At 32.7% G+C, this 24,950-nt stretch overlaps 1 protein-coding gene across 2 annotated transcripts; it reads right to left on the bottom strand.

Moving 5' to 3' along the window:
- Positions 1-74: 74 nt before the first annotated feature.
- LOC130443202 (mesoderm induction early response protein 1-like) lies at positions 75-13,414 on the bottom strand. 2 transcript variants are annotated; one of them, XM_056777721.1, is made up of 4 exons: positions 13,260-13,414; positions 11,344-11,449; positions 3,469-4,322; positions 75-300 (listed from the first exon to the last, which is right to left on the bottom strand). In XM_056777721.1, exons 3-4 carry the CDS (start codon positions 4,309-4,311, stop codon positions 130-132), a joined length of 1,014 nt encoding a protein of 337 aa, XP_056633699.1. In that variant the 5' UTR covers positions 4,312-4,322; positions 11,344-11,449; positions 13,260-13,414; the 3' UTR covers positions 75-129. The 2 variants fall into 2 exon arrangements, with proteins under 2 accessions (XP_056633699.1, XP_056633698.1); XM_056777720.1 differs by lacking the exon at positions 11,344-11,449 and having other exon boundaries at positions 13,260-13,401.
- Positions 13,415-24,950: the final 11,536 nt, after the last annotated feature.

Here is a 24,950-nt window from a genome sequence, read left to right as displayed (position 1 = left end):
AGATACAAGTGACTTACCATGTATAGGATAAAAGTAATCCCGTGGAAAACTTTTTGGCTACGAAAATACGACAATTTTCGAAACCTATGCTTTATTATAAAATAAATATTTCTACATAGGATAAAAAGGTTATATTTCGTTTTTTGAAGTGGAGTTTTGATTATCTTGACATTTCTTATCATCAACTATTTGAACATTTGGTGATGAACTACTATCACGCATATCCTGATCTTCCAGAAACCTATCCATGAAATCGGTTACACCAGGATGAAGAGCGTATTTCTTCTTTTCCAATCTTACCTGTAAATTAACTAACTGATGGTCAAATTTTTTCAAAAAAATAATGTTATCAAAATTAAAATTATATAATACAAGTCGTGGTTATAAAACGATGAACAAAAAAGGAAAATTTGTGAAAAAAAATTCTACAAATAATTTTTATAAAATAATCTACGACCTCTAAAATCAAATATGAAGGCATTTTTTGTTCTAAACATTAGTAATGAATGGTTTGACATTGAAAAAATATCAAAAAATTTTCATACGAGAACAAGAATTCATCTGTCAAAGAGTTCTGCGGTCTGCAATCTCAGTCACTGCTCGTCGTATGTTGCTCGCTAGCTCGTCATTGGAACCGTGCTGGGCGGTTGAGGGAAAGCTTCCCATTTAAATGAATACAGGAGTTCTTGTGTGCAGTTTTTTGGTTGAAGTAGCAAATTTTCATACAAAACCATAATTTTGAACGTCACATTTCTCTGCACTGATTTACAACAGCTGCCCAAAGGCTGGAGAGTATAATTTTGTTTCCCAAATATCTCATCACGTACGTCACTAATAACGATTCAATCCAAACCTCACTTTTATTGTGGTCTTGAAGCAATTTTGATATTCAACGCATAAAATTTGTGGTAGCTTTTAGCTTTTGCTTGGCAGTTTATAACAAAATATTTTTCCATGAAACGATGTGGATCGCCGGATTTTATAGTTGTTTTCATCTTCAGCGGCCAATTCATCAGTGGTAATGCTTGAGCGTATACGGTTTATAACCATTGTGAGAAGTCAATATTGGTATTAGACAAAACTACAAATACTTTCATCTAATTCCAAGACAATACAGAATGAATATGTCATGTCGGATCATGTCTGTTATGGAGTGAAGCCAAGTCGTATCGAACAAGAATCAACGATCTTTGTCAATTAAATAACTTGTTTGCTATTAGAACTCGTTCTACAGTAAGTTCGTAAATAGAGTATTTGTATAATTGATGAATAAAGAATTGTCATTGAATTTTTGACAAAAATTGGAACGACATCATAGGTAATCGTAGAAAAGTTAAATAAGCAAACAAAGAGGAATTGTGAGAAGTGAATGATGACGAGAGGTCTGATGAAGAAAGCACAATGTATACAGTAGACAATTTTCAAAGTTTATAAGTGTTAGTCCGTACTGATGAGTGCTAGAATTGAACGTATGCGACTAGAGCTACGTTACAAACGATATTTCAATACGGCAATCTGTCACTGATAGCGGTTTCAAAGAAATGTGTGTGGCACTCCAAGGTGGTTGCTGTGAAAGAATTACTACTAAAAATGCATTTTATGTAAATACAACATTTATAGCCAAATTATCCTAATTAGAATAATAAAACATATCAATGGATATATATCCAGGTAAAAATAGAGCATTTTGTTGAAGGAACAATAATTTTTCAATTATATTTGAAAAATCGATTTGTTGTTGGAAATGTATTTAGCAGTTGTATTCTAGACGTTATGAACCATTGACTTCTTCACACTAGTTGCGTTCCACGGTCAAACGGACCTGTAAAGGTCTAAACTAGTTGCGTCCGATTTGACCATTTTCTTATCTACAGACTAAGTACACATTACTAAGTATTACATTTAAATCTAAATTTTAATCCGATTATGTTAAGTTAGGTTATGTTTTTTGATCATAAAATTCCAACCAATTACTTTAAATTCATCTCCATCCATGATAATTATCTCAACACGAGAAGGTGTTATGATTAATAAGTTGGTCTAAATTGGATCGCTTTTGTCCTAATAGGTTTGTGTGACTGATCAAATATAATTTGCAAAGTTAGATTTATAAAGGATTTTAAGTTATCATCGAAAATTGTTCCAAGATTCGAGTTTAATTTAGTTCGTCTTATCTCAAACCTTTTATTTTTTATTATTGGAGTTTACTCCTTAAGAATCGATTTGCATATATAAGGGGCCCGATATGAGAAAAATGTGAGGAGTAAAATCTATGCATGAATGACCACGTTACGTTTTTGGTGCCCATCCTATGATGCGCAACTTTCTAATTTGTCAGTGTCAACATACTTATATTGCTGTGATTGTGAAGTTTTATTATCATTGTGTTCCGTTAAAGTTAACTGAAAGTATTTTCAAATAACTATGGCAGAAAGAGGTGTAGATGATATTGCCGTAACATCTAACAAACACGTGGTTGCAAGGTACGTTATAATTCATGTATTATATGTATGAGCATGTGCAATTTGTATTTATTAAATATTTTAATAATTATCGATGTAGTTCATATAAATATATATTTGAAAACAACAGATAAAATTAGATAATCAACCCAATATGAATTATCGAGCGCATCCACATAAAATAGAAAATTTCTAGCCTAACCAAAAATTAATTTTTTTGTCGATGTCTATAAATTCTTCCACGTTATTATGATTTATTTTATAAATAATTTTTAAATATTAACAACTGTAGTCAATAATTCGATAATATTATCAGAAAAATCGACAATATTTTTTCATTATAATAATGTTTTTATATAATTTTCTTTCAAAAAGTTATTTTTTAGCTTATTTAAATAATTTTCATGTACTATTTATTATTGTAGGTAAAATATTTAGTGACATAATTATCTTTTTATAACCATTTTTGTTAATTATTAAGATAATATTATATTTTAAATAAAAAATTAATTATAATAATTTAAAAGAAATGTTTATAAAATCCTCTTTTTATCAATTTTCTTAAAGTCGGTTAAAATTTTTATAATTTTGCATTTAAAAATTTTTTTTTATATTTTTTGACAAGGAAAAAATCTAAACCTCCAAAAACTCCAGCCGAGAGACAGCGAGCTTACAGATTAAAAAAAAATTAATGAAGGAAGTCCAAAATATTTTGGCAATCAACCAATCTTTTTTAAGTTAAATAAACTCTTTTGCGTCTGGTTAGACTATCGAACTTAAGAAGTAAACTCCAGTCGTGCGTCGGAGCTGACACACACACACACACACACACACACACAATTTTTTTTATTATTTATGAAAATTTGAGAAAATAAAATATTAAGTTCAGAATTTGTTACGCATTTCAACACTATTTAGATATTCAATTTTTTCTTTATTTAATCCAAAGTGCTATGCTCTTCATACTTTATTACTATGCAAGACGCAAAAAACGCAGAAAACTAACCTTATTAGCAAATATGTCGTGTCTTTCTGACTTTTTCCATAAATAATAAAACTGCACCAATTCTCCCACTGATCTCGTCCGTACTTTATTCTGCTGTGTAAGATAAAAATTTTTACCAAACACTCGAACGCCAGCTTCAAAATTTCGACATTCCTCTTCAGACCAAGGAGACATATTTTCGTTATATACTCCAATATTCATTTTCAATCTTCTCAAAGCTTCTTCAATATTATGCCCACACTGTTGCAACAAAAATAGAAATTGCTCATTATCCCTCAGATGACTTCCCAGAGGCAAAGACGGTTTCTGGATAGTTTCCGCTTTACGGAGATAATCTTCCACTGCAGCGTTCTCGATAATAGTAGGATCCCAAATCAATTTATCATCATTTTCATAAGGTAAAGCATCATCATAGTGACAAAGTCCTTCTGGTACTTGAGCTTGATAATCACTTCCCACCATAATGGTTTTGATAATAGCATGGTTTTCTATTTCATCAGGATTATAATTATAATGTGAATCTTCATCTTCATTCACTTTAGATCGAAGCAGTCTTGATGCGTCGGCATATTTTTCATTTTCATAAAAAGGTCTTAAAGTTGAATGCCTAGATGCTTTATTAATTGATCTTCGTGGACTTTCGTTTTCTTGGTTTTCTGTCAAATATAAAACTTTCTTTTTCATTCTAGATAGAACAAAGTTCTCCCCGGATGATGTCGAATCTTCTCTTTCCATACGAATGTCTTCTACAAAACCATTAGTTAACGTTTCTTCTGAAGAATCGGAAGATTTGTCATCATCGTCTGTTTGGTTTTTGTCGGAACCTCTTTTAGATCTGTCCATATTCAGTTATACTAGAAATAGATCAGTGGTTAATATGATACACTATTTTTAAAGAGCACAGTTCTAATGTACAACTAATGTACAAGTATGTGAAATTGATAATTGCTACTTCCATTGGATAAAAAAGTTTACTGTTTATACATGATAAACATAATGCAGTTGCTGTTGCTCCAATTATATAATTATATATATATATATATATATATATATATATATATATATATATATATATATATATATATATATATATATATATAAAGTTAAGTGAAAGGTCTATTCACAACAAATACTAGTAGTTAGTTCCTGGATGAAAAATATAGTAGAACATTCTATACCCCATGCTATAACAGCTAAGGGTATAGATTAGGGGTCGGCAACCTTTGACATATGTGCTAGACTTAGCAGGCCTGGTACTCGTAACTGGCTGAAGTTTGGTTCATCTATAATATTTTAAAGTGAAGAGATGGTGTTAAAATTTAATTTCAAGATTAGTTTCCAAAATTATCCACGGAGCTGAACATAAAATGGTAACGTAGCTGTACTGACGAAAGTGATGTAGGACCATCGAACTCGATAAATAAATGGAAGGGACTCGTCAATGCGCTAAGGCAAGCAAAAGGGTGTCCAAAATTGTATAAGAGAGAACACATGATTGTAGGATCTCCGTCTTTCTCATGAGAGCTCTGGTTAATGGTATTCGTTAATATTTCATAAGATTTCATATTACTGTATTTGATTTTGAATTTGTGAGGATTTTGAAGCATTGTGAATACAAAAACTAGTGAAGTAAATGTTGAGGACTTTTTCATCATATTATTAGCACATATGCTGCTGTTATAAACTTGGTAGTGGTCTTATTTGAAGCTAAAGTAAAGTTGCGATTTTTGAGTGTGTGGACATTTTAGTTGGCTATCTAACTTATAATAGTGTTGAACTGTGTTGTTATAATTGCTATTATGTGCATGACCGAAACATACACAAAAAATACATCAGAAAAATTTTACGAATCATGGCTGTAGTTCCTCTACTGAAAATCATAAAAGTGTTGTTGATGTTAGGTTTCTTCTGTTTTGAAATTAGTTTTTTTGATAATTTTTAGAACAAAAAATTTGACGTTTCGACTTTTCTTTGAGTCTTTATCAAAATATATTAGTAAATAGAGCTATAAAATCCTTTCCAGACAAAATTAGTCTATTTATACCAGTGCACTTCATAAATCACGAGTTTCTAGCAGAGGAACTACATGAAATTCAAATTTGTAGAAAAATTACTTGAACTTTTTTAAAATGTAGAATGCAGCATTACTCCAAAGTATTGAATAATGAAATTCATAGAATATCGTCTATCATTAGACAAAAATGATGAAACTTTTTTAAGTAGGTTATTTTATGCAGCAAGTGGGGCTTTACATATATAAGAATGAAATTTCAACGTAATTTTCAGTTGTATATGTAATTTTTATTCGAAATAAAATGCTTTTATCTCTTAATGCCTTGTATATTCGAATCGTATATAATGCCTGTAATTCAAGTATACAATATGTCCGAAAATATTGGAAACATATGGGAAACTTTTTTATTGTAAGTTTTACGAAAAAAAGATATTATATTCTTTATGAAAGTCTCTGTTTGCGAAAATAATAATATTTTTACATTTGACATTATCAACAAATTGTCAATTGTCAACAAATTGCAAAAGATTAATAGGAATATTTTGACCACGAATTTTAGTTGTCAGCTTTTATCTTATTTAACAAGTGAAAACACCTTAAATCTTTGTTGATTTGAAATATTTCAGCAATAAATTTGATTCCCAAAGATTCGATAAGGAAAAGGTCGCCCACATTTGATGTAAGTAGAGATGTAGTGGCGAAGATATTAAAATCTAAGAAATTTGAACCCTTTAAGCCCCAGTTCATTCAAACTCTAAAACTCGAAGATTTTAATAAAAGTTTTGGACTCGACTTGGTTAGGGTAGTTAAAAGATGATCATTATTTGGAACGATGCATACTTTTTTCGGACGAAGCAACGTTTACTTCTAATGGCACAGTTAGCTCACAAGATTGTCGCTGGTGGAACGACACTAATCCGCATTTTTCTGTCGAATGTCGCTACCAATATTGTTTTAAAACAAATAGAATAGTTGGATCCTTTTTGCAAGAATATTATGAATTCTGAACGTTACTCAGAATTTTTGAATGATAAAATTTCCGATTTTATTGATAATGTACCAATAATTGAAAGACAACGCAAAAGGTATCGACATGATGGGATTATTGAAGTGTTTAAAAGCATCACTGACTAGCGTGTCGGCATTTTTAGGCTGACATACGAGTTTTTTGTAATCGATACATTTGTTGACCGTTTTTATATCTACTGGTTTAGTTTTTCGTTTATGTGTATGTTTTGCTAACGATAAGAATGACGCTCTGTTCTTGTTTAAAGAGGTCTAAAAAGTGTATCGTATTTTTACTAGAGTCAGTCGGTTATTTGCTTTTCTTGTAAACGTTCGAGGAGTTTTAATTAAAGTATTCAGTTTTCACGAGTTTATTATTTACTTCACCTGATCGACAAAAATTCTACAACAGGTTATGGGCCCAGGTGTGTAGTGGAAGTAAATAATTGTTCGGTTTTTTTTTCGGTGTAACGGAAAAGTGAAGTGCGGGTGCGACTGAGTAGAAACTAAGTGCATTCGGCTATCGTTCGCCGGTCAAGTTTGCCATAATGGAAATTGACAAACCGAAAATAGATAAACTGCGTGATGCTGACAACTGGTCGCAGTGGCGGTTTGTGATGCAAACGCTATTGGACAGTGACGACTCGTTAGAAATTTGTGAAGGGACAGAACAACGGCCAACTGAAGGATTTACGGACTACCAGAATATACTTAAAAAATGGATCAAAAGAGAGAAACTTGCCCGTAAGTTGATTGTCACAACAATTGAAACAAAACCCTTGCAGTTAATTATGAATTGTACAACGGCTCATGAAATGTGGTCAAAACTGCACAGTGTTTACGATCTTAAATCCGAAGAGAGCCTTGCGTTGGTACAAAAGCAATTTTTTGAATTTAAGTGGAGTCATGATGGTGGTATTGCGCATCACATATCAAGTCTTGAGCAGCTGGCAAACAAGATGGATAAGTTGGGTGGTAAGATACCGGAATCTATATTGATAACGAGAATACTCTCCACATTACCACCTAAATTCAACTTCTTTCACAGTGCTTGGGATTCCACAGAACAAAGCAAACGTACTTTAGAAAATTTGACAACAAGACTACTAACTGAAGAACTAAGATTTGGCAGTCAAGAAAATGTTGAAGATGAGTCTAAAGTAGCGTTAGTTTCAGGAAAGTTTGCTGGAAAGAAAAATCGTTTCGGGAAGTCATCTTCAGCTGATTCTGTGACGCGTTGTTCGTTATGCCGCAAAAACAACAACACGTTTAAAGACTGTCGGGGTTGTTTTTCGTGTAGCTCCAAAAAACATCTATTAAAGGACTGTCCAAATAAAAGTGAAGGCTCGTCAAGTAAAAAGAGAGAAGCCTTTGTTGGGAATACTACCGGGAGTGGACAAAATCATTGGCTCATTGATTCTGGAGCTTCGCAGCATATGACAAATCGACGGACCTGGTTTGTAAATTTTAAAGAATTTGCAAAACCAACTATGGTTTATGTAGGTAATGGTGCCGCCGTGGAAGCTTTTGGAAGTTGTGACATTGATATGGAGACATTTGTAAACGGTGAGTGGTGCCCAGGAACTTTATGTGACGTCCTCTATACTCCGGAAATGTCGAAAAATTTGTTTTCGGTTCGCGTAGCCGCTAAAAAGGGTATCGATTTCACTCTGACGCATAATGGTACTCAATGTACATTTCGTAGAGGTAAAAAATTGGTGGCTGTGGTGACTTTTAATGCGAGTGGTTTCGCTGGATAATGCTTCTGCCGAGTCAGTGGATGATCAACTGCAACTTTGGCATGAACGGTTATGTCATCAAAATAAACGACACGTGCAGATGGTTATGAAAAATCGCGGAGTTGAACTTAAGTTAAACAATGAGTTGTGTGATGCGTGCGCGTTCGGTAAACATCACAGACTCAAGTTCGGTACACGTGAGAATATTGCATCAAAACCGCGTGCAATTATTCATTCGGACGTGTGCGGACCGATCCAAGTTGAAAGTCCAGGTAAGAAAAGATATTATGTACTTTTCAAAGACGATTACAGTAATTATCGGACTGTTTATTTTCTTCGTGAAAAATCGGAGGTCAAAGACAAAATTGAACCTTTTTGCGCGGAAATTAAAACACGCTTTGGTAGAGACATCATTGAAATGCGTACAGATGGTGGGGGCGAATATGTGAATAAGGAGGTTGAAGATTTCCTGAACAAACGAGGTATTAAACATACAATAACAACTCCTTACTGCCCGGAGCAAAATGGAAGTGCCGAACGAGAAAATCGTACCTTAATGAAAGCAGCACGTTCTATGTTACATGCAAAGCCACATTTGCCGCAGTTTCTTTGAGCCGAAGCTGTAAATACTGCTGTATTTGTTTTGAATAGAACAGGACCAACCAAAATCAAAGATCAAAGCCCATATGAATTATGGTTTGCTGAGAAACCCAGAATTGGTAACCTAAAAGTTTTTGGTACGGATTGTTTTGTCCACATACCTGTACAAAAACGTAGAAAACTGGACAAAAAGGCATTGAAAGGCATATTTGTCGGATATCTTGAACATCTTGATGGGTATCGTATTTGGGTTTCGGAAAAACATGATGTGGTATTAAGTCATGATGTGATTTTTAAGGAGGAGAAAATAGTTTTAAAATCAACTCAATTTGAGAATATATCAGAAGAAAATCACGATGAAGATCAGATACCAGAAATGCTGCAAGAGCCAAAAGAAGTTTTGGAAGAGGTGTCTTCAGAAACTACAACACGTCAGTTACGTCCCAGGGATAAAATCAATGCTCCAGATTATTACGGTATTCCTGTAGCGTGGGTTGCTCAGAGTGAGCCAGAAAGCTTCGAGAAGGCGGTTTCATCAGAACATTCGACTGAATGGTTACGTGCTATGCAAGAAGAAATGAGCTCCCTGCAACAAAATGACACGTGGTTGTTAGTTGAAAGACCTACTGACAAAAAGGTAATTGGAAATCGTTGGGTTTTTCGTATCAAGTATAAAGACAATGGTGAAATTGAGCGGTTTAAGGCGCGTCTTGTCGTAAAAGGTTGTGCGCAGAAAACCGGGATAGACTTTAATGAAACTTTCAGTCCCGTGGCTCGTTTTGAGACTATTCGTGTTGTGTTAAGTTTTGCTGCTATGGAGAAGCTTCATCTACGACAGTTCGACATCAAGACAGCTTTCTTGTATGGAGATCTTGAGGAGGAAATCTTCAAGGAACATTTTAAGGTTTACTGTGATGCGGATTTCGCGAGTGACGTAAATACGCGAAAGTCAACTTCGGGAGTAATTTGTAAGTTCGGGGGTGCGGCTGTAACGTGGTTCAGTAAAAAACAACAATGTATCGCGCAATCAACGACTGAATCCGAATACGTGAGTGCGGCTATGGCGGTAAAAGACTTAATTTGGTTAAAGCGCATCATCAGTGAAGTAGGTTTAGAAAATGTAAAAAATCCATTGTTATGTATCGATAATCAAAGCGCACTTAAGTTGATAAAGAACCCAGAATTTCATGCTCGTACAAAACATATTGATGTTAAGTATCATTTTGTTAGGGATGTATATGCTAAGGGCGAATTTGACGTCATTTATGTATCTAGTGACGAACAGGTTGCTGATATTATGACGAAGCCTTTACCAAAACCTAAATTTGTGAAGTTGTTTTCGGAAATTGGTTTAGTTCGAAATAATAGCTTATAGACTGGGTGAGTTGGTTAGTCAGTTATACTTTTAGGGAGAGTATTGAAGTGTTTAAAAGCATCACTGACTAGCGTGTCGGCATTTTTAGGCTGACATACGAGTTTTTTGTAATCGATACATTTGTTGACCGTTTTTATATCTACTGGTTTAGTTTTTCGTTTATGTGTATGTTTTGCTAACGATAAGAATGACGCTCTGTTCTTGTTTAAAGAGGTCTAAAAAGTGTATCGTATTTTTACTAGAGTCAGTCGGTTATTTGCTTTACTTGTAAACGTTCGAGTTACGAGTTTTAATTAAAGTATTCAGTTTTCACGAGTTTATTATTTACTTCACCTGATCCACAAAAATTCTACAACAGGGGTACCATATCATAATACCAACTTTTTCTAAAAGAACAATTAAATACTTAAAAAGAAACGGCAGACAAGTTGTGATGCATATTTAATGATGAAAAAGTTAAAACTAATTTTTCTTGATCATGTACTTAAAGTTTGATGTTATGTTTCCGAAATAAAAAATTCTAATTACGTGTTTGTTTATATTAAGATAATTCTTAACAAATAATGTAAAGTTACCAATTTTGCAATGAGATAATGAATGAAGTAATCAGTAATTGCACTTATACGTAAATTTTAATTACTATCGACATTTTGAGGACAATTTGTAAAAATAACAATTTTTTCAAATAATATAATCTTATTCAATATTAAGACATAGTTTCCCATTTCGAAAAACTTCTCATAATCAAAGTTTTCTATATTATAAAAAATAAAGGTACAAACCTCATATACATATTATATATTATAAATACTTTTAAAAATTCCAAATTGTAGTTTTTATTATAGTAGTTCCGTAAAATCAAGAAAATCATTTTTGTCGAATTAATTATTAAGTGAATAAATAGTATGAATAATGTTTCTCATATTCGCTTCCCAATTTATTATTTAATTTTATCCATTTTACATTTTCTATTAGACCCCATAGGTTTTCAGGAGTTTTAAGAATCATTTGTTATTAATATATCAAAAAAATATTTAAATTATATATAATAACGAAGATATAATTCAACACATGAAAATATTCTTAGCTGTTGCCATTTATGCAATAAGAAAGATTGCGACAAGGATAGTACTACAATATACCTATTTCAGTCGGCCTCACTTTTGCAGCCCAACGTGTCCGTTCCATTTATTTATCGAGTTGATGTGCACCACGAAGTAAACACGGAGAGACTGCGACGGGACGTTTCTAGAAAAGAAAAGACACGAGCAGGTTATGCTCAGCTTTTTAAATGTCGGATATGCGTTATTGTCATGGTTATACAGAAAACTTCCAAGAAGTGGATTTACGATTATGCGTTTAATGGTAGAAGTTGTATTATATGGACGGATCTTGGATAGTTAATCGTAACATTATTCATCAACCTCTATAGTACAAGTGCGCGATTAACGTTAGTGATATGGTGACTAAAAGGCAGAAATTAGATGTTGCTGAGTGAAGGGAATATGGTTTTAAATAGCAATAAGTCGGGGCATATGTGCGTGATGCCGAGAAAGCGTAGTATTTCGGACATCTGTGCTCAACGACATTTTCAAACAAGAGTCGGGGTTTAAGGATACTGCAGCTGATCTTTATACACAAAGAACAATCGTTTCGAAAATCAGTCAAGGGAAAGATCAAGCAGCCCAATGCACTTTCAAATTGCACAATCTTTAATAGAAGAGGGAAATAGAGATATATCATTCTCAGTAAAAAATGTACGGAAACAACGGATCGACGCTATTAAACCGAATATCGTATTTGTAATAATAATAATGTCTACGTTAATGACATTTCCTCGTTGCCTGACAACTTTGAGAATAACCGTAATTATGTAGAGCTGATTTGTGTGCTACCATAGAGAGCAACGACAAGAAAAGACGACTTACTATCAGAATTCGTTGATGTTTGACGTAATTACGCATGGTGTACAAGCTACAATCGGGACAGAAGGAATTTGTATCTCTTTGATATTTCATCGCATTATTTATCAAGAAAGTTCGTGCGTGAATATCTTAAGCGGAATCTTAAAATCTTTGATGGACAGTGTTGTAAAAGCTGCAAACTACATTGCTGGCTGTTATCCATAAAAAAGATCAAGTCATTTTCATAAGAAACGGAGAGTGTATTTGCCATAACAAAGCGATAAAATGCTTTCTAGTTCTGTGAAATGTTTGAAAGAAATCAAAATATTTTTTATTACAAAAAATCAAACTCCTGTCTAATCTAAATAATAAAGAACTATACATCATGAATTTTACTAGCATTCCTTTTAATTTTTTTTTTTTCGCATGAAAATTCAAGATTTTGAGTTTTATCATTATGAATTTAGGAGCTGCTAGTTGTGAAAGACTCAATTAGTAGAGCTAGGAAAAGTTTTAGAAGGTAATCTTCAGGGTAATTAAACAATAGACGTCTAGCAATAAAAAATTCGGGGGTGTGTGATATTTAAAAGTAACTAGGTAGCATTAGAAATGTTTTCGCGAAAAAAATAACGACAAAGACCACACTGGATCAGTTTAAAATTTAGATATATATTATTTTGTCTTACAGATGAGTGAAAGGTTATATTATTTCTTATTTTTCTTATTACTTTCAACATTGTATACATTACTTATTCGTATAAGAATTTTACAGTTTTTATAGAGGCTCTTTAGCTTTGTCCATACTGCAAATTTTTTTTAAAAGGCTGCCGAGAGTTCTGGTATATATTAATAAAAAAATAGACCCACAAAAAATATTTCAGAAGCAATTTTTTCCCTGATTAATGAACACTCTGAATTGATTTTACTATCAATCAATCGTCCAGAATTTTCATTACAATAACTCTTGCTTATATATATATATATATCCAAAAATTTCCATTCCACATATGAAAAAGTTTATTATTGTTTGTGGTTACCATGGCAACTACCTAAATATTAACCGTTACTAGGGTTGGTACTGGGAATCGAACAACAATGAATAGGTTAAAACTGGCGCGAGTTCTAGAATTAGATAGAATTAATTAGAAACTCACCTAAACAATGTTCTAAATGCAAATAGTTGATAATCTGTTAAATAATTTTCAATCTATTTCTGTTTCTGTTGTAATTTCCACCTTTTCACTATACATTTTGATACTTCTTTGTTCTATATAAGACATATACGTTTCTACCGGTATAAATCACATTCACAGATCAATATCGAAACACTGTTATGAGGGTTGACTGTAGGGGTGAATATTGTTTGGAATTAACCTATCACCTTTCGCCGCTAGATGGAACTGGGGTGTTTAAATTCTGAATAAATACATAGCAAGAGCTATGTAGATTTCACTACACAATTTCACAATTGGTATTTTTAATTCACGCATTTAATTACGACATCTAGAAAAAAGGTAGGATTACTGTTCTGATCTTGGAAAATGTTTGTTTTAACGACAACTTTCAGACTATCTCGTTGACTTAATTATTTCTAGTATTGAACATGTCTAATACTTAGACAAGGAAAGACTTGTCTATCTTTGTCAAAGGTCTAGTACGAGAGATTTATATCGTCCCTAATCTACTAAAATAATTCTGATTAACACATTTTCCCAATCGATCATTTAGAATTTCCAATGCATTTCGAAAGAAAGAAGTACAAACTGATCTACTGCACAGCTATTCTTCAAGTGGAAGCAGCTGGTAATTTCTTAGCGTCCAATCTGGAAAATATAGTGGATGCTTAAGTAATTGGACGTCACTATGAACTATTGATGCTGTTGCAATGGTGTACACTTGTGAAGAGGTGCGTAAACCTTCGTTTCATCATGTGGTAAATTTTGATTTCTCAGCACTCTGCATTGTCGACTCCAGTCATGCAAAGCAAAATTTTATCGCTATACTGCATAAAAAGTTGAGTAAAAATATCTTTCCAAGTTTGCTTCTGTGCATGGTGCAATGGTGACGATATTTTTCTCAATTTCAGTTGGGCAATAAGTTAATTATATACTAAATGATATGTGAAACCACTAATCTCAATTATTTATATAATAGTATTACTTCGATTCTGCAACATGAAATCATTCACTTTTTCAACATTTGAACTCACAACACCACACAACAGTCATATGGTACTGCAAATTCCTTCACTTTTTTCCCAAAATCTTTGTGAATTTGTGGGGCAAAATGTAAAGTCATTGGAAAGTGAGTATTTAATCAACATGCTTTGCTCGATGGGATGTATTTTGACACTAAGGTGTGAGCCTCTCCAGTCTTCGGGTCTTTACTATAAGCCTGCTTAAACTGGTTATACTTGTCTGTTTCTAGCTTTAGTTTTGATGGGTTGTAATGTGAATTCATAATAAATAGTTGTTTTTATATATAAATAGGTCATGAACGGAGCAAACGGACCATCTTAGTATTTACTCGATTTTACATTAAAATTACCAGTCAGTTTTATTCTGGTATTACTTACCTTATGCCCTGAAGCCTCTTAAGTAAGCTGAACATTCATTCATATCACCTTGATATAATGACAAACACTTTCATTTTTAATATCCCATGACAACGCATGTAAAAAATTCTCCTAATTTCTATTTATATTCTCCATTTTCGCCACCTTTTAATTTAGCACTTCGAATGAAAGTATAAAATTATTCAATTTAATTAGTTACGGATATCGGACTTCAAAGATTCAAATATATTAGCTCAAATATTTTCTATAGAAAGTCTTGAGGCAATATTCAGTAGCCGATGTACTCTTTCTTGTCAGTTTCTTTGGTATTTTTTGCCATCCTGTTATTGACTTTGATGAATCGGTTGCATACACATTGTTAAAAGTCGTAAGTGCGAATTATAATGTTATATTACCCCGAACTAACTTTTTTCAGTTACGACTTATATCCGACATCTCCATTTCCATAAAAATCGAAACTGAATAGATTTTTGTTGACATTTTTCAGATAAGGGTGCAACGTCCATAACATTTCTATTAAGGGTACCCTGCTCGGGGTTTCAACCAAAAAAATATTTGAATGAAAGACTAAATATTGGTAATAATTGGTATTGTTCGAGAGTGAGGGTTGATTCCATAAAAGTAGAAGGCCATGAGGGGGTGGTAGGGGTAGAAAAAGTGTAGCCGACTTGACAACCCATGATGGATCGAGTCGGCGGGGCCCAACGTTTGCTAAAACCTTTCAACTCAGACTGTGACAGCGTCCTATATAACAGAATCCGAGAACGTACAACTTTCTGGATTAAAGGATATATCAGAATGTTGCTACTTACTTCGTTGTTAATTTCGGATAGTGCCAAATAAATTACTCACTCAAGGCAGTTCAATTCGAAAACGTAATTATTTTATAAAAAAGTGAATCAAATATCTATATTGATATATACGAGGATGGTCCCAAAAGTAGCATGCTCTTCAAAATAGCCATTAACTGCCAGCATCACCTCTTCATTTTTGGAAAATCTTTGAACAACGAGCTATTTTTTCAATGCTGGGAACAGAAAAGAATCCGGGCTAGATCTGGAGAATAGAGTGCATGAGGTAGCAATTTAAACTTTAATTCATTAATTTGGGTCATTGCAATAACGAATGTGTGAGTTGATGCATTGTCTTGATGAAAGTACACTTTCTTCTTAGCAGTTTTGCTTTGATTTCTTCGCTGAAATGTGGCAATAAGTTTACATAATACTCGCTGTTCATAGTGTTCCATTTTTCAAAAAGGCACCATGAATTTTCTTGCAATTGGAACAGTTTTTGCCTTCTTTGGAGCCGGTTCTCGCTTTTTAGTACATTGTTTTGATTGCTCTTTTGTTTCGGGTGTGAATTGATGGACCCACGTTTCATCCATAATTATGAAACGGTGCAAAAATTTGGCTCTATTCCTGTGAAATATTGCCAAATACTCGAAATCTCTTAATCTCGCTGTTTTTGTTCCGTGTGAACAAATGCGGCAACCATCTTGCGCATAGCTGTCTTATGTTCAAATTTCAATTAATATGCGATGTACCGCACTTTTTAAAATGCCTACAATGTCTTCTAACTCGCGCACTTTAAGTAGACAAGTACGGCCTCGTTTAAACTTTGATACCCAATATTTTACTGTTGATAACGAAGGAGCAGTCTCCCCCAGAGTAGAATTTATACTGGTTGGGTTGAAACTTCTCAAATAAATGTATTGTATCCCATAACGATGACCAATTTTTTCCATGTTTACAAATTCAATGGAAACGTTCACTATTGATGGCTGCCAAACAAATACTGAACAAAGTGGCGTCTTCAAACTTGAAATATATCCTGTATAGATGGTGTACTTTCTAACACATTTGTAGGGTCAGGCTAGGTACTTCTAGGACCTTATATATATATATGTATGTCATTATTATTCTTTTTGTCTTTTATCATTTTTTCTGCTTAGTTTCATAATTCCATCGGTGTGAAACTTTCATGGTTTTGAGGGATTATTTTCAATGCCCCATTTATTGTACAATGTTTTTCATCCAAGATGTTTTACAAATCCTGTAAGAAATTATAACCAGATGATGCCAATATCTGATCTATACTATAAGCAGTAAAACTCAAATGTCAATTGGTACTGAATCGACCATCTGATTAACTTTTGGAAATTTGGAGTATATAAATCTCTTTCAGTCCCACTCAACATAAATTACTTACAACCCAAACCTAACCAAACATCGAGGTTTACAAATGATTTATGAATGATCCCCAGTGGACTAGCGATATGTTCACATCTTACATGCTGATCTATCCAAATTTCCATTTAGATCATTTACAGCATATCAATGTAAAGCACTATGCATTCAGAAGTTCCATTAATTTTCAAATATTCGTATGTCCAACTGTCTAACATGGGTAAAATTATTTGGGGATCCTCCAGAGCTTTTGTGTGAACAATGTCCTTATGACTCAAATCATAGACTAGGTAAGACTTGATATTTCTGTTTGTTCATCTTATGACTACGGCGTTTTAGAAAAATAAGTATCTTTTCCAATTAGTGAACTGAATATCTCTATTGGTTGTATATCTATCCTAACAAAAGTATAACCTCAAATTGGTTTAGATCATTCTAGTGGTTCTCGATATACAAATTACATGTTCAAAAATCGGCTATTATCAATACTTTAATACAATCTATTATCAATACTTTCCCTGATTTTTTGTACTATACTAAATTAAAATTGAACAAATACCCCTCAATTTTTTTCAATATTCATCCTTCAATCACCTTGCACTTTCAATTCAGTATAAGCAATATTTATTATTATAATCCATTTCTTACAAATGCACTGAAGATTTAGTTGGAAAATACATTTTCTGTGACACAATCTGATATATTTATCGAAGTGGAGATATTGGTAACAAATTAAAAATAAACTTGGAACGAAAATCAATGTTTGAATAAAACACCCAAAATAACGTATGTAACAAAATTTTTGGAAATAAATGTGTAATGCAATTTTGAAATTTTTTTAAAAAATAATCATTTTCAATTCAATCATTTCCTTCAATTGCTTAATTTATACTTAATGCGTTGCATAATGTGCCGGAATCGCGAATCTTTCAAATATTCCACGTCGAAACTATTACTCATTTTCGGCTTCCCAGCTCTAATAATACATTTTTCTACTGAATATCTTCGAAAACACTTGAATTGGGCGAGCCTAGGAAACATTTGAGGGATTATCTTCTTTCGGTACAAATGGTATGTCGTGAGCGTCTAACCAAGCTCTAGTTTTTCCTGCGTAGTGACAAAATTATATTTTATCATTAAAATGATGTAAATAGATGAAATCAACCAATTTTTGAAGAAATCTCCCAGTAAAAATATGTGCATCCAACATTTTACCCCGACATAAGGTCGTGGAAAGACTACTTCGAATATGGCACACCAGAACAATACTTCATCTTCAAATTTCTTTTTAGGTTTATATTTCAAGTCATTAGGACAATTTTCTATACCATTTGTGTGAAATCAATCATTGCATTAGATTTATGAATCTGATAAGGTGAAATATTTTTCGTCATCCATGATCACAACTTCTTCGTCTTCTTAAAGCACGACAGTATAGGAATTCTGCGTAACTGATCTTCATATCTAACAACTAATTTTCCTATTTTGCACATTTTTTCCTTTTTCGATATTTAACTCCCATTCTAGTTATCGACTAATCGTCATGTCAGAAGCTCCAAATCGGCGAGGCATCCGATTTGATGTTCCTAATTTTCCTTTTGCCAATTCCACCAATCTATTTTACTCGCTAGTAATCAAAGATTTAGGCCGCCCACTTTTTGAAAGGTTTGAAGATTGTATTCTTGGTTCACATTCACTCATTGTTTTATAAACGGAAAGTGCAATATTCTGCTCTCTTCATATACTGACAATTTCAGTTTCAAACAACTGTCCAACTAAACTGTTTATAAGTACTTTTTTGCAAATTTGACAGCTAAAAAATTGATAAATATATAATGTCATTTACTAGCAAAGTTTTTTCTATTAAGAATTGCACAAAATTGATTTTTTTTTTCGAATGAATAAATATGAAAATGAGCAAGAACACAAACAGAAGCTACTTATTTGTCAAAAATAATCTCCTGTCGTACCACGAATACAAATTATATGAATAAAATGGGCAGCTGCGTGCACATTTTGCACGTCCTCAATGTGTGTCTACGATACTTTAGAGTATTATGGTGGCACCTGGTGGTATGGAATAGAAAATTAGGATATTTAGAGGTAGAGCCATCTCACTTTAAACTTTATTAAAGGAGTGGAATCAATAGGTCAGCTATAAACATTGAGCATCAACTATGCCACAACAAGAAAAAAGGACACAATAGATCTTTGGAGAGAAGCATTGTATAAAATAATCTAAATTTCACATATTTACGAGGGAAATGAACCATATGAACAATAAGTATATATCGACAAACTGTCATAACTGAAAATATGAATGTTCAAGAAACTAATACCTTTACCAGACAGATACTTAATTGAAATAATGTTAAAATTCTAAAAGCACTTATAATGCATCTTCATAAACGTATGCTCCTGGAATTACTGGACGATGATGCTGTTGTTATTTTGCGGATGATAATCCACGCTGAGTCAGGGAAAGCCATACTCAAAACCGTGAAAAAGTGGAAGTTAGTCGAGTATTGTAGAAAAACAGAGTTGGAAGAAACATAAGACCCGCCATTGGCTATTTGGTACTCAACCATGTATATATATGCTAATATTTTTTTCCAACAAGATTGTGCATCTCTGTATTTCACAAAGTCTATTTGTGAGTATCCCGATGCTGTAAATGTTTGAATGTAGGTGGAAATCCTCAGATCTCAATCGCATTTAGGATATTATAACATACTCAATGAACCACCTGAACATTTGTATGTTTGCAAATTTTGAATCAAATTATTAAGTTACTTGTTATTAGAACTTAGATTTTTCATTATTTTGTAATGATAATATTGAAGCAGAGCAAAGAATGTTTATGAAATTTCCTGTACGTGAAGTGATACTTTCTCGGAACGAGGGCGCAAAAGTAGTTCATGCATGACTATCACACAATATTTTAGATTTTTAGTTTTAAATTTATGGTAGTTTTCAACATTAAATAATGGGACCGTAAAGTCGATGATTTCCATTGAAATTGGTCCGACTTTTCCTAGAAATATGCAATACAAGCATTTTCCGTGTAATTTTTGATTTTTTTTTTGGTGTTACACCAATCAAAAAATCACCATATGACTTCATGTATATTTATTTTGACATTTCCGAAAGCAGGATTAAGTTACATTGCACGCAATTTCCAATTTCAGGAGGAGTGCAATCAGATTCTTCTTCTATGTTTATTTAGCTTAACAATCAGTGCTTTATAATCAAAATTTGAAAAATGGCTATGACATTCCACACTTCTTAATGACAGTATAAAATTATTATTATCCCATTTAAAAAGCATTGTACTTGTTGGAACTATATTTATATGAGTTTTTAAATACTTAATTTTAATGATGTTAATAGATAAACACTTATTAGTAATTTTTGGGTTCATATTTCAGCAAAACAGTGGTAATTGCCTAAAAAGCTCTGTCGGATTACGAGCCGGACTTACAAATTCGGATTATATAAATTCAAAATGTAACACTCATCGATAATACAAAGTTTAAATCACTCTTATACTACAAATTTTCCCAACTAGATTCTTTGCGTGGCATTTTTTGGATATTATGAAATCCAATTATGAAAGCTTTCAACACCCGCTATGAGAGCAACTTGATAATTGCACATTTTAAGATTGACGAAAAATCAATTTATCCAATAATACCTTAACATCGGTTGAAGTAAAGGGCGTCAATCTATCTTTACCCTTCTGTTCTCTGTTCTACTTAACCGACATGAGTCTCAGTCACGTTTTGGTTGTCGGATGTCTTTGTATTTGATTAATAGCTCTCTGTTATTAACGTTGGCATCTCAATCCTAAATTACTGTGGGACAGAGATACTAACTGAAACAACATATCTCCACTAAGATATTTTATTGTTCTTTAATACTGAATCAGCAAGTATTTTATATCGAATGGGACAGACAGAACCGATACATGCCTATGTCTTATTCGTACCGACATTTTTATGTGATATCATTCGTTGACAGTTTGTTATGCCGATTATGTTAAGAAGAAATTGAAAATGAAGTTTCACTGACTGCATATTACTAGTGAAATATCTTGTATCAATTAATGGATTCAGTTCGCTCAAGCTACAACAATATTTCACTTGAAATTAATGAAGATGAGATAAATCGCAAAAGCTTACATATATGGATAATGGATGCATTGAGTTGTAATACGATTACTAAATTCATACGATTGAACGAATTACAATTAGTCAAATTTAGATATAAAAATGATGTTTCATAAGAAATTCATATTTGTAGGTAGTTTTAGATTCAGTAACGGATTTCATATCGTTCATATCGTCCAAATGTCCTAATATTGTTTTTTCTTTTTCATCTTGTCTATGGCTTGTAATCAATTTTTTTAACATATTGTACGATTTTCATTTATAGTACCTTCACATCGAGTATTGAGTATTATTTCTTACTACCTCACCCATGATTTGAACCTAAATTATTTCTATTAGGTATAATTCACAATGGTAAGGTGACAAATGTAATACTGCGTTGTGTAAGTACAGTAACTTACTGTACAACGTCTTCTCTATTGCCTTTTTGGATTAAATTAAAATTTTATTAATCAAAGTAAACCATCCTTGAGTTATACCCCTCATGGTGTGAGGTTAATCGCCATCATCAACCAAACCGTCTTCTACTTTCTGTAGGAGAATAAAACATTTAGCAGAAGGATATGGTAGTCAAGTCCTTCTAAGTGGGCTGCTCTTGTCCTTGTTTACCCTTATTTTATTTATAGAATTTGCTAGTTGTCCAACTAATAAATCTTGTGGTTGCCGTGTCTTCTATTAATTTCACGTAGATGTAAGAAGATGTAAGTCCAGATGTAAGAAGATGTAAGTCCAGATGTAAGTCCAGATGTAAGTCCAGATGTAAGTCCAGATGTAAGAAGATGTAAGTCCAGATGTAAGTCCAGATGTAAGTCCAGATGTAAGTCCCGATGTAAGTCCAGATGTAAGTCCAGATGTAAGAAGATGTAAGTCCAGATGTAAGAAGATGTAAGTCCAGATGTAAAAAAATGTAAGAAGATGTAAGATGTAAGAAGATGTAAGAAAAAGATATGTATTTCGGGCATGATCGGAAAGCTATTGCAACAATGTTATAAATTATTTCGAAACCTAATTTTGACACCATAACAGTATAAATGTAAATGTAAAGTTCATCATAAATGTATTATGGAAAACTAATAATTAGAAAAGAGTCCTTCATTAAGACAGAAGAAATTGAGATGGCAGGGCAGATTCGAGAAATAAGATTGCAGGAAATAAAACAAAAGATACAGGGTAGGAAAGAATGGAAACTACTGTGGAGAAGGGAGTCTAGGTAAAGACTCAATCCAGCATGCCTTCCTACCTGAGAAGGTAGGAAGACTTCAGGGTTAAGTAAATAAGTCTTGTGAGAACTTAGGAGTAAAAAATAATCCTGCATTAAGAATAAATGATGATGATAAAAAGAATGATTGATAATAAACGTACAAATCACTGCACACTTTTAGAACAGTGACAATTTTCTCTTAGTTCACTTTATTCTTATATTAATAATTATATTGTACCTCGATTAACAAAAGCATGTGTTCCAATGTTCGACACTACAGTAGAGTCAATTATCCTAACGTTGGATAATCGGAACTGATTGTTGTTATTTTGAATAAAATTAAACAAAAATAAATTATTTTTCAGAAACTGCTTTACTACATATTTGTATCTGGTTGATAAGTGTGTGACGGTTCAATGATATTAGACGTTGAATACGTATTGGTGTACTTAAAACTGTATACCTAATTTATTCATTGCATTTGATTCTGTGAAACCCTTTCCCTTTATTTGACTTTTAGTTTCAAACCGTTCTTTGTGAGGTGTTGATGGTAAATCAACTATAACAGGAATGAAAAATAATTCTGATTCAATAGTCAGGTACGCACATAAAAATAACAGGGAGGCGGGCAGTTCAAATCGTAAAACTATGGAAAAAGTGAATTGGTGGAGAAAGCTGTTTACACTTGGTTTTTGAAAAACGGTATTCTGGGCAGCCCACATCGGTGCTCATTTTGTCTGAAAAAACATTGGAATTAAAGATGAAGCTTGGTGGTCACTCAACCTTTACCACAAGTTCTAGTTTCAAATTATAAGGGATAAGGTAAATCGAAATTCACGGTGAAAAATTTAGTTTTGACGCTCCAGCTGCAGCTTCTTTTTCCGAGAACTTTAAGAAATATCTTTAGTTAAGTTTAAGTTTAAGAGTATGATTTGGATTGTATTTACAATGCAGATAAAATAAGCCAAACAATCGAAAGAGCTTTGCTATATAAGTCGTTGGTGTCTCGAAAAGAAGCCGCAGCTCTAGGTTACAAAATGACCAAGGATTTGGGATAGATAGAATTCCGTTGTTAATGATATTTAAATAGAGAAACTCACTATGTGTTAAAAACGTGAAAATTCCGTTGATATACACAAAAAGAAGGCAAGGTTCATTAAACATTAAAGAAACTGTACCAAAAACAGCTCATGCGTCGTCTGCTTTTAGTTGAACAAATAACGAAGAAACTATTTTTTCCACGTAAGTACAAAAAAAATAATTTAAAAGACTGCAGTTCGTCGAAGCATAGAATGGATTTAAAAACTGCACCTTGCATAATTCGTGGAATAAACTACTAAAACCATCCAAAGATCAAACCGAAAACCGCATGATAATGAAGTTTCATTGAAAATTGTGGATAAAATGACAAATATCAGTGTTTTCGTGGATTGTGATAAAAATAACGTAAGTGTTGATCAAGGCTCGAACGTCAAGAACTGTCGTATCACATACAATTATTAGAACTGAAAAAAAGATCTAGCTGCTATGAAGACGAAAGCGACATTGAAACAGATAAATATTGAGACATTCTCTATGCCACAGCATTAATTTTGATGAAGCATTGATACAATAGATACAATTATTTTTTTGCTTGCACGTAAATATTTACATATTTTGGTTCTTTTCATTCTGTACATGTTGCTAAATTAAATAAAAAAAACAAAGTTGTTGTTTTGTATCTTCCTATTCCTTATTATATATAAAATATAAATAAACAAAAAATAAATAAAAATTTCGCTTACTCGAATTTTTGATTATCTGAACCACCTCTGACATTATCAGTTCGCATAACCGGCAATCTACTATAATTTATTTCTATAATCACATCTCACTAGAACGCCAGTTCATCTTATAAATTATTTCACAACTAAATCATTTCCTCTAATGTTCATGAATCTTCATTTGGTACACCTTCGGAGGCCTGTACGGTTAAGTGCTATTAAATAAGTTTGCTCAGCAGCAAACAGCGAAGAACCTAGATAAACAGTAGGATGATCAATTGTACAGTTTTACATCTTGGCGATGGTCGATGCTGACAAATTTCAATCGATAGTAGACTTTCAGGTTATTTCTTCGGATCTTTTCGAATTATTAAATTGCTGATTTACCATTGGTGTTTAAAAGGTTACAAAAATATTTGAATTTTGTTATTGCAACCGTTATTTGAGAATTTTGGAAAACATTTGTTAGTGGTTAACAATCAACAAGGTGTTGCATTAAGTGCTCTTCTGATGAAATACAACGTTTTGAATTGTTCAAAAATTGAGTTCAAATATTTCAAATCAATGTGATGAACCTGTGATAAAAACATTTTTCTAAGAATCTAAAATTTTTACGCAAGATTCGTAAAAGTTAATTATTATTTATAACATCATAGTGATAATCTAAACTAAAATATTTTTATTTAAAAGAGGTACTGCCACATAATTTTTAACTTCTCATCATCATTTTTAGAACCATCGAGAGGGAAAGGGTTGTAATTCAATGTAAAATGAAGTGTAAACCGCTGTACCCGCTACTTATAAGCCGTTTTGATAGGTTAATCAGTCATAATATAAATTCGGAATTAAAAGCCCTCCGTCGAGTCGGTGGTAACAAGCCGTGATGACAAAATTACTGAATGAAGACATTTAATGGGATATTAAATTTAAATTTGGGGTATGAATTTGTAT

This window comes from Diorhabda sublineata, chromosome 4, assembly GCF_026230105.1.
Source record: "Diorhabda sublineata isolate icDioSubl1.1 chromosome 4, icDioSubl1.1, whole genome shotgun sequence".
NCBI lineage: Eukaryota > Metazoa > Arthropoda > Insecta > Coleoptera > Chrysomelidae > Diorhabda > Diorhabda sublineata.
The sequence above is the reverse complement of the archived record's forward strand: the minus strand, read 5'-3'. Positions and strand labels throughout refer to the sequence as shown.